We start from the raw sequence: 10,300 nt of genomic DNA, 5'->3' as shown, positions 1-10,300 counted from the left end.
GTGCGAGATAGTGAATTAATAGTCGGAAAAAGGTCATCTGTTTTTGCCATCAGAGGACACTGCTGTGCTGACCATGTGATTTTGCGTTACCTGCTTTACAGTTTATTTCATTGCATTTATAATGCAGTAACTTAACACATGGGAGGATTAAGTATTGCTGAAAGGCACTTCAACATTTGGATATAAATACATTGTGGGAATCAAACTACCACTCCTACATCTACCTATAGCTTTTCCAGATTCAATGTATAATCTATATACTGTATGACACAAATAAAATACAATTATAACTCAGACTTGGATGGGTTTTAGCTTTTGGGTTCAGTCATTTTGCTTATTTATTTTATTTTTAAAGGGTTCCTTTCCGGGCATTTCTGGTTTATTCATTGCATAGCAGAGAGAGAGAGGGAAAGCGAGGGGGGCCGACATGGGTTCCAAACTGAGTTCAACACAAGATGCATTAACCCGTTCCATCCGGGGACGCATCTCTGTCATTTTAGATTTCTTTGGCTATTCAAAAATAGCAGATATGAGCTTGTAGAGCTGCTATTTTTGAAAAATCGTGAAAATGTGTGCAAATCTTCAAATAAATATTTTTTAAAGCGAACCTTTGTAAAATATTTTGTTCCGAGGACCCCCAGAAGCAAAGATTTGAGTTACAAATGTTCGCTTTAAAAATATATATTCAAAGATTTACACACATTTTCATGATTTTTCTAGCAGATCTTTTGGGTTCAGTGTGAAAAATAGCAGATCTACAAGCTTGTAGCGCGGCACTTGGTGCCGCGCTATGAGCTTGTAGATCTGCTATTTTTGAATAGCCAAAGAAATCTAAAGATGACGCAGGTGCGCCCCCGAATTGAGTGGGTTAACTGGCTGAGCCTCCAAGGTACTCTGATCCATTTCTCCGCAGCAGGAACAGACCCAAATGGACCCAGAGGATTTGACATCGTTCAGGGACAGGGGCATGATGGGTAGACAGTATAAGCCTCTTAGCTGAAGCCACTCTGGTCTATTATCTGTGTCGTTTTAATCTTTTATGGCGCAAGTCTCCTTACTTTGTCTGTCTGGAAATGTTTAAGTATGTTTGTGATGCCGTGCTTGGGAGTGGATGTGTGTGTGAATACTGAATACTGTATTCTTATGATTCTTATAATAAAGGTTAACTATACCTAAAGACAACACAAGAGGAAAGTACATCGTAGAAGCTAATATAACCGGCTGTGTGGTGCGATAGTGCTGTAGTTATACTTTAAAGTACAACTATTGCTATTTCAGGGTTCATTGTTCACTGAGCCAGTTAATGCATGGACCACATAACCACAAATTACTGGGGTTATTTCTGGCTTCCAGACCTTTACTCTATGGCCCCAATAAAGATGTCTAAAAATGTAATATTATCATTTGACATGACATCAGTAACCCCACCCCCCTCCACACGCACACACACACACACACACACACACACACACACACACACACACACACACACACACACACACACACACACATGCGTGTAAGTGATATAGGAGCCCCCAGAATGTTTGCTTGGGGCAGGTGAGAGGAGGAACTTCAAATGAATTTGTCATTTGATAGGAGACCCGTCACATACACTCCTTAGGGCTCAGCAAGAAACATAGAGCACACCGGCACAGCCAGACACATCTCCCTGAAGCTATCTAAAGTGTGTGCGTGCGTGCGTGCGTGCGTGCGTACGTGCGTGCGTGTGTGGGGGGGAGTGTTACATCTATGGTGTGACTGAAGTCCACGTAATCTGACACACACACACACACGCACACACACACACACACACACACACACACGCGCGTGTGTGTGTGTGTGTGTGTGTGTGTGTGTGTGTGTGTGTGTGTGTGTGTGTGTGTGTGCGTGCGCGCGTGTGCGAGAGAGAGTCCAGAGAATCAGTCTAGAGAGAGAGAGATCTGCTGGGGGAAGTACAGCAATGTGCAAACACAGCAGCAAGATGTGTGAGCTGTTGTGACAGGAAAAGGACATCGAATGGAACACAACCACCATAATGACCATCGATCATGTGTGTATACCTGCACTATCTGCTCCATACTGATCTCAGAGAGAATCATGTGTGTATTCCTGCACTATCTGCTCCATACTGATCTCAGAGAGAATCATGTGTGTATTCCTGCACTATCTGCTCCATACTGATCTCAGAGAGAATCATGTGTGTATACCTGCACTATCTGCTCCATACTGATCTCAGAGAGAATCATGTGTGTATTCCTGCACTATCTGCTCCATACTGATCTCAGAGAGAATCATGTGTGTATTCCTGCACTATCTGCTCCATACTGATCTCAGAGAGAATCATGTGTGTATTCCTGCACTATCTGCTCCATACTGATCTCAGAGAGAATCATGTGTGTATTCCTGCACTATCTGCTCCATACTGATCTCAGAGAGAATCATGTGTGTATTCCTGCACTATCTGCTCCATACTGATCTCAGAGAGAATCATTTGTGTATTCCTGCACTATCTGCTCCATACTGATCTCAGAGAGAGGCGGGGGAGGGGGGGGGGGGCATGGAATTGCGTTGGCATCCCCCTTTCCTTTTGTACTTGTCTCCTGCACCCCTGAAGAGCATGCTGTCTCTATTTAGAGACTGTGACATCACGCAAACCAGCCTGTCTGCATTCATTTGAATGAGCATGCGTGCACGCGCACACACACACACACACGCACACACACACACACACACACACACACACACACACACACACACACACACACACACACACACACACACACACACACACACACACACACACACACACACACACACACACACACACACACACACACACACACACAGCCACTGCCACACGCACAGCCACTGCCAGGCACATCACCCTGAAGGTATAGGCTATCTAAGAGAGGCATGTTTCCCCTGCCAATAAAACCCCTTTGAATTGAAAATTGAAATTGAATTGAGAGAAAGAAAAAGAGAGAGAGAGAGAGAGAGAGAGAGAGAGAGAGAGAGAGAGAGAGAGAGAGAGAGAGAGAGAGAGAGAGAGAGAGAGAGAGGGAGAGAGTGACAGAGCTGCCCAGTCAGTGGTAAAGCACTGTCCAAGTGGTTGAAGGATGACTGTGTTTACTGTACAGATGTCTGCAGTGGTAAGCAGGCCTGGGCTGACAAGAGAATTAAGTAATACATCAATGTCATAAACTGGTTATACACTCAATGACATTATGCAAATACATCTACACACACATATAAGCCTGTGGCTGCTTTGTTAAACTGAACAGGGCATTGGTTCTCAAACTATTTGTCACATGATGCTGATTTGGTGAGAAGTAGAACCCAAACGCACACAGCGAGGCATGAGACGCAGGCAGTATCAAAAGCCAAGACTGGGGTTTAATACAGGTGACACAGGTGAGCAGAGACAATAACATTTCAGACAAACGCAAAACATATGTGACTCAACAAGGACTGACTGGGGAACAAGACTGACATACACATAAGGGGTGATTACAAATGAGATCCAGCAGGGGCAAACAGATACATAGAACCAAGAAAAGTAGACCAGGGAACAACGTGCGTAGAAACACAAGACCTATAGACACAATAATCAATTAGGTAAGTCTGAGACTGTGACATGACACCTTTTAATGCCAAGGACCTCCATAACTCTGAGAGTGTGCACATGGAACCAAATGGACCTGTAAGGGTCCATTTGGTTCCAGGCATGTAAGGGTCCATTTTGGAACCCCCGCAAGGAACCCTGAGGGTCCACACTTTGAGAACCACTGGAATGGGGTAATTCAATATTTTCTACAACAATGCAGGTGATGAATATACAATTTACCATCGCACAATCTGTGCATATTTGCTATACATTCAATAAACAGGTGAAATCTCTTCTGCAAACCAAGTAACAAAAACACAAGGAATAAATTATGATTATACAATTTATGTATCAATCGTGTGCAAAACCGTGTACTAACATACCATAGTGCAGTGATCTTCAAACATTCAAGGACCCCTAGTTTAGTATGCAATAGGCCACAGAACCCAATAACTCTTTACAGACCTGTAAGGGTTCATTTGGTTCTAGAAGCTGCTTCTAAATAGGGAACCAAGTTGTGGTTCCTGAGATGTGATACATTTTTGTGTGGAAATTGTATTTTTGTAGATATATGTGTATTGGTTTGGTTTTCTATATTATATTGTATCGATATTGTAGATATCAGAGACACATCATGAACTCAATGCATCTCATGCACCCAACAGTACATGTCATCAATCATATACACACACACACACACACACACACACACACACACACACACACACACACACACACACACACACACACACACACGCCTCATACTAAAGCACTGCAAATGAAACAAGCTGTAACCTTTTTCTTTTTTTGCATTATCTCGTTGATTATTATGGTGGGTCAGATGTGTGTTACAGATGTATGTATGTGACACACGATTTGATTTCATGATCAGTAAAGACGTCAATCAATCAATCAATCAATCAGAGGCACAGCCATAGTGTAAAACAGGAGTCTTCAACAGGGGGTCCGGTGCCCCTTGGGGGTCCTCAGAGCTACTATAGGGGGTCCGCCAAATCTTTCTGTGATAGGATTTAGTTTTTTTACATTAACCACTTGAACCCTAGACTTCCTTTTCTGAGGGGAACATTAGCCGAAAATAGCAGATCAACAAGCTCTCAACGCCGCGTTGAGAGCTTGTTGATCTGCTATTTTTGGCAAAGAGGCTATGGTGTAGAGGGAAAAAAGAGCAGACTAAGTAAAACAAAAACTTTAATCTGAAACACAATTGTATACAAAAAAAGGACCCCCTACTACCTAGAGTAGGGGGTCCTTGCTTCATCTTTCTCAGCTAGGGGGTCCTTGGCCTGAAAACGTTGAAGACCCCTGGTGTAAAAAAAAACAAGCTTTTCAGGGAGAGACTGACCTCTTGTGGTCAACACGAGCATCGCTCATCCTCCACCACCACCGCCACACGCTAGATGGCAGCGTTCCCCTCACAGCGGCGTTTGCTAAACCATCTCTCCTCTGACAGCTTCCGTTCCGAAACGCAGAGCCGTTTCCGTGTTTGTGCTGACGCGTCGTTAAGCAGCGTAGTGAAGCTTGGCTCTACGTGTCAGTGTTCTTTCTGTCAGGGACCCGGTCTAGTCTAGAGTCACACATCATCCATCCACCATGGCACCCAAAGGCAGCAGCAAGCAGCAGTCAGAGGAGGACCTGCTGCTGCAGGACTTCAGCAGGAACCTGTCGGCCAAGTCGACCGCTCTGTTCTACGGCAACGCGCTCATCGTCTCTGCCATTCCCATCTGTAAGTATAGGAGAACTGAAGTGGACCCTGTTCATTCAATGATCTGACGCTATAGCTGCCTGCTAGCTGATGATGTGGCTAACGGTTGTAGCACCAAGTCATTCATTCACGTTATTAACCATGGCGACAGTCAGGGATCCCTTTTCTTTGCTTGGGTGTTGGGCGGTTTTATCAGTTTGATTGCAAAGAAGCTGATTGATCGTTGGCTGCTATTGAGCAGACATAACATAAGGCTGTTGGCATGGCTGCTAGCTTGCTGCTAACTGAACTGTGTGTGTACCTAGTTATTGTAGAAGTTGGTTAGAACAGTGGTTCCACTCAAGCGTTTCAATGTCAAGGATCCCTCAGTTTGGTGTGCATTAGGCCATGGATCAAGACTATCATAGATGTATGTATTTGATCGAGTCTTTTACTTTATGTATATCTAGACATGCAGATGTCAGAATAGATCAAATACATCTAGACTGTCATAGTCTTGAACCAAGGCTACTATATGCATGGATGGACCCCTATAACTCTATAATAATGAGAAAGTTATGGGGGAAATGGGTCCATTTGGTTCCCCCATAACTTTCTGAGTTATAGGGGTCCATTCACTTTAATAACTACCTTTTAATAACTAACCAAGTTCAACTTAAATAACTAACCCTCTGTACATTCTCTGAGTTACAGAGGTATAAGGGTCCATTTTGTTACAATCCAGAATCTAGCTAGGGACCCCCTGGAACCTCAAGGACCCCAGGGGCTCCCCGGATCCCACATTGAGTGCCACTGGGTTAGATGTAAAAGTGGGAATCCGCCTGTAGTTAAAAGTTACTTGCATCTGCTGTAGCTAAATAGTTATCTGCTAGTTTCTGACTACAAGCAAACAGCATTGTTAAATCCTAGCTGAAGTGAGTACTGCATTTTGATGTGGCCGTTATCGTGTGTGTGTGTGTGTGTGTGTGTGTGTGTACAGGGTTGTTTTGGAGGATCTGGCACATGGACCTGGTCCAGTCAGCGGTTCTGTATGGCGTGATGACTCTGGTCAGCACCTACCTCGTGGCCTTCGCCTACAAGAACGTCAAGTTCGTCCTCAAACACAAGTAAGTTGAACATGATGCACATAGCTCCACTAATGGATACATACTCATTCACACAGTTCTCACCTGTGCAGACATGTCCTTACCTTTAACACCCCACACGTGCGCACACGCACGCACGCACGCACGCACGCACACACACACACACACACACACACACACACACACACACACACACACACACACACACACACACACACACACACACACACACACAGATAAGTGAAATGAACTATGACCAGTCTGCTGAAATGTTAACAGGCTGATTGATGCAGCTGTCAACCTCCAAAAGTGGATACGCTATAATGTATAAATATGCTATAATGTGAATATATTTTTTTCATTTCATTCAACCTTTAATTATTTTCTCGGTAATACATTGAGGGCAGAGCCCTCATTTTCAATGATGCCGAGATTACGGAAGGCATAATACAACAAGTGTAAATAATATTGAAATAAGAACAGCAGGATAAAACAAGTTATGTATGTGAAAACAAGTAAAAACAGTAATAAAGACAGCTTTATTAAAAAAGTGACAATTTAAAGCGACAAGATTAGCGAGCAAGTTTTTAAATTGACCCAGTGATATCATGGAATCCATTTTTAAAGTGCATTGTAATTCATTCCAGGTTAATTTAATTTATGTTGTAGGAGATGCTTTGATAAAGACAAAGCTCTTGCTGAGCCACATTCTAATGTGCAACCAAAGGCCATTTTGAGAAGGGATTAAATTGGAACATATCTTGATTGGCGAGGATTATTAACCAATGATTTTAAAATAGCTGATCAACAGGCTCACAGAGATGCAACATGTTGTGAGCTTGTAGATCAGCTATTTTCACTGTGCGACACTGGCATACAGTGAGTATAAATTACGTATACAGGCCTAGGCTATTTTTGAAAGGGTTTGCCTATAATTGACATGCCCAAAATAGGGACGCCAGGGTTAATGTGATTAAAGGCATCTTTAGCAAGTAAATTGTAGGGTAACCGGAAGAGTGGGCACCTAAACATTCTGGGAACATCAATGTTAAATTGCCTATTTATTTCAAAATGTAAAAATGAAACTTATGCATTTATATATACATATAAGTAATATAATGTATACATGATTTGAACATGCTTGAACATTTGATATTTAAGGCCTAATATTTCTACAATTGTTACAAATTGCTACAAAACCTGTGGCAAGCCAGTCATTATGGGCATAAAAAAATAAGTTTAAGGGTAAGTAGTGTGATAATGATGTACTGTGTGCATGTTCAAATCATTTTCCAAATTATTTATTTTTTACATTGTGCCCACAATGTTTTGGTGCCCACTCTTCCTGTATCCAATTGTAGAGCAAGTAGAGAAAGAATTGTTAAGAAAGATAATTTTTGTATTTGTAATCTTTCTGTCTTTACTCTTCAGAGTTGCACAGAAGCGCGAAGATGCCGTTTCCAAGGAGGTAACCAGGAAGCTGTCTGAGGCAGACAACCGTAAGATGTCCCGCAAGGAGAAGGATGAGAGGTGACTAGGGGTTAGGTGATAACTACAAAATGACGTCAATCTGGGCGGTCTCATAACTTTCGATGTTCACCTACTAGTCACTTGGTCAGCACACCTAGATGTCTTTACTGACCGACGTTTGTTCCGTCGCGGCACCCGGTGCCGCGCTATGAGCTAGTATATCTACAATTTTTTAATAGCCAAGGACATCTTAAAAAAGCTTCTCAGCTAACCTGCATGGATCCTCTCTCTCTCTCTCTTGGTGCTCCAGGATCCTGTGGAAGAAGAACGAGGTAGCAGACTACGAGGCCACCACCTTCTCCATCTTCTACAACAACACCCTCTTCCTGGTCCTCGTCATCGTCGCTTCCTTCTTCCTGCTCAAGAACTTCAACCCCACTGTGTATCCTTTACAAAACTTTGGTTGTTTCTCTTGTTTTCTATCATAATGGGATAGGACCGTGAGAAGCTGCAGGTGAATTGAATTGTGTTGGTAATGTGGTCAACATACTTACCAGACAAGCGACCAGCATGTTAGCAAATAGACTCTATGCATAGTAGCCATATTGAAAATAAATGGGGCCTCTTCCTTGAAGTTCTTTCACAGGTTTTACCCATAATGAAGGCTTTGTTCCATTTCATGTGGCACAGTGGTTTTCAAACCTTTTAATTTCAAGGACCCCCATAACTCTGAGAGTGAACAAATGGAACCAAATGGACCCTTCCAAATTAAAACAAATCTAAAAATAATCAGACTAAGCCTTGATACCAAGACTGATACCAAAAATATGGCTATTATACAGACGTTGTGCAGCCGTGATTGAAAGTGCTTACATTCTGCATGAAGTGTGCACTGACCTTGAGAGATACTGCATATCTTCACTATCATTTGTGTCATTTTAAGATTTCTTTGGCTATTCAAAAATAGCAGACATACAAGCTCATATCGCGGCACCGAGTACCGCTTGTAGATCTGCTATTTTTGTTTTAATCTTGATTTTTTTTTTACAGCAAACATTTGTAAAATGTTTTGCTCCAGGGACCCCCTCCCCCCCAGAAGCAAAGATTTGAGTTACAAATCAAATATTTGCACAAGTCTTCATGATTTTCTTCAAAAATAGCAGATCTACAAGCTCATAGTGCTGCACTCGGTGCCACGCTATGAGCTTGTATATCTGCCATTTCTGAATAGCCAAAGACATCTTAAAATGACACAGATGCGTTCCCTTCCTGGTCTTAATGGGTTAAGAGATACTGTATATCTTCACCATGATGTGTGTTGTTGCCTTAACCCTCTGATCTCCAGTAACTACATCCTGTCCATCAGTGCCTCATCTGGACTCATCGCTCTGCTGTCCACTGGCTCCAAGTAAACCATGAACAGAAAAAAACAAAATCTAATAAAAGTTTAAGAGGAGGGAACAAAGTTTTTTTTTTGTTAAAAGCAGGCATGTAATTTTGGGAGTTAAAAAAAATAACCATGCCATTTCAGCTTCATGAAATTCATGACCAAGCACCTGGACTATGTCTTCAGTTCTATCTTTGTCTGTCTCTTTTTGTACAAATAAAAGGGGCCAGATTTGACCCCAACTTCTGTAACCTTGGTGTCTTCCTCTCTCTGTACATATGCATACACATATATACAGTATAGGTATGAGTTGAGTCAAATAGTGTCTCGTCTTTGGGCAGACAAATGGACCGACCGACCCACAGTGCCATTTTGAGTTTTATTCTCGCAATTATCTCGGAACTATCTTCCTCACAAATGTGAGATACAGTAGGTAATGTAGGAATTGCCAGAAATTATTCATTATCTGTATTTCGTAGTGGAAATGGGTTTCCATGTATTTGCACTAAATGTTAAAATTTTGTAAAACATTTTTTTGAGATGGATTCCTCAAGTAGCGGCAAAACACGTGTCCGTTGGTATTATTTATTTAAGCCATTTACAGAACAATAAAAAAATAAACTCTTCACAATGATTGAATACACGTCCATTATATATATAGATGTATGTATTAACTATGGACAAGTATTGTATGAACATACTCTTATTGTATAGTAGTTTTATGAATGAAAATCTTCCTATTAACGCAACAATACCCTAACAGTTAAATAACACCAGTACAAATGTTCCATTATTTTCTATGCTAAATAGAGTAGATCACAGCAAGTCAGTCTCTTGAGTGCTTACAACAATTTCTTGGGGTAACTCGGAAGAATACTCTGGCCAAAATTACACCACAAATACATATTAAATCTTTTCCACACTCAGCGTAACTTGAATGTAGAAAATAATTGCTCTGCAGAACAGATTATATTTATATAAAAAACGGGACTGTTCCGCTGACATAGGCTGTTAGAGAAAATCTTTTTTTA

At 41.8% G+C, this 10,300-nt stretch overlaps 1 protein-coding gene across 1 annotated transcript; it reads left to right on the top strand.

The window, feature by feature from the left end:
- The first annotated feature begins 5,108 nt into the window (after nt 1-5,108).
- Nucleotides 5,109-9,520, top strand: ssr3 (signal sequence receptor, gamma). The gene is made up of 5 exons (XM_084064181.1): nt 5,109-5,348; nt 6,307-6,433; nt 7,844-7,942; nt 8,193-8,324; nt 9,228-9,520. Exons 1-5 carry the CDS (start codon nt 5,216-5,218, stop codon nt 9,292-9,294), a joined length of 558 nt encoding a protein of 185 aa, XP_083920307.1. The 5' UTR covers nt 5,109-5,215; the 3' UTR covers nt 9,295-9,520.
- Nucleotides 9,521-10,300: the final 780 nt, after the last annotated feature.

Source organism: Gymnoscopelus microlampas (assembly GCF_963454915.1).
Source record: "Gymnoscopelus microlampas genome assembly, chromosome: 8".
In the NCBI taxonomy this organism is placed as follows: Eukaryota; Metazoa; Chordata; class Actinopteri; order Myctophiformes; family Myctophidae; genus Gymnoscopelus; species Gymnoscopelus microlampas.
Note: the sequence above shows the minus strand (reverse complement) of the source record. Positions and strands in the feature narration are given on the sequence as shown.

Bases quoted from the DNA above. Each gene is read 5' to 3' on its own strand.
- ssr3 (XM_084064181.1), top strand. From the start codon at position 5,216: ATGGCACCCAAAGGCAGCAGCAAGCAGCAGTCAGAGGAGGACCTGCTG. The intron at 6,434-7,843 runs GTAAGTTGAACA...TTTACTCTTCAG, and splicing joins AAGTTCGTCCTCAAACACAA to AGTTGCACAGAAGCGCGAAG. The intron at 7,943-8,192 runs GTGACTAGGGGT...TTGGTGCTCCAG, and splicing joins CGCAAGGAGAAGGATGAGAG to GATCCTGTGGAAGAAGAACG.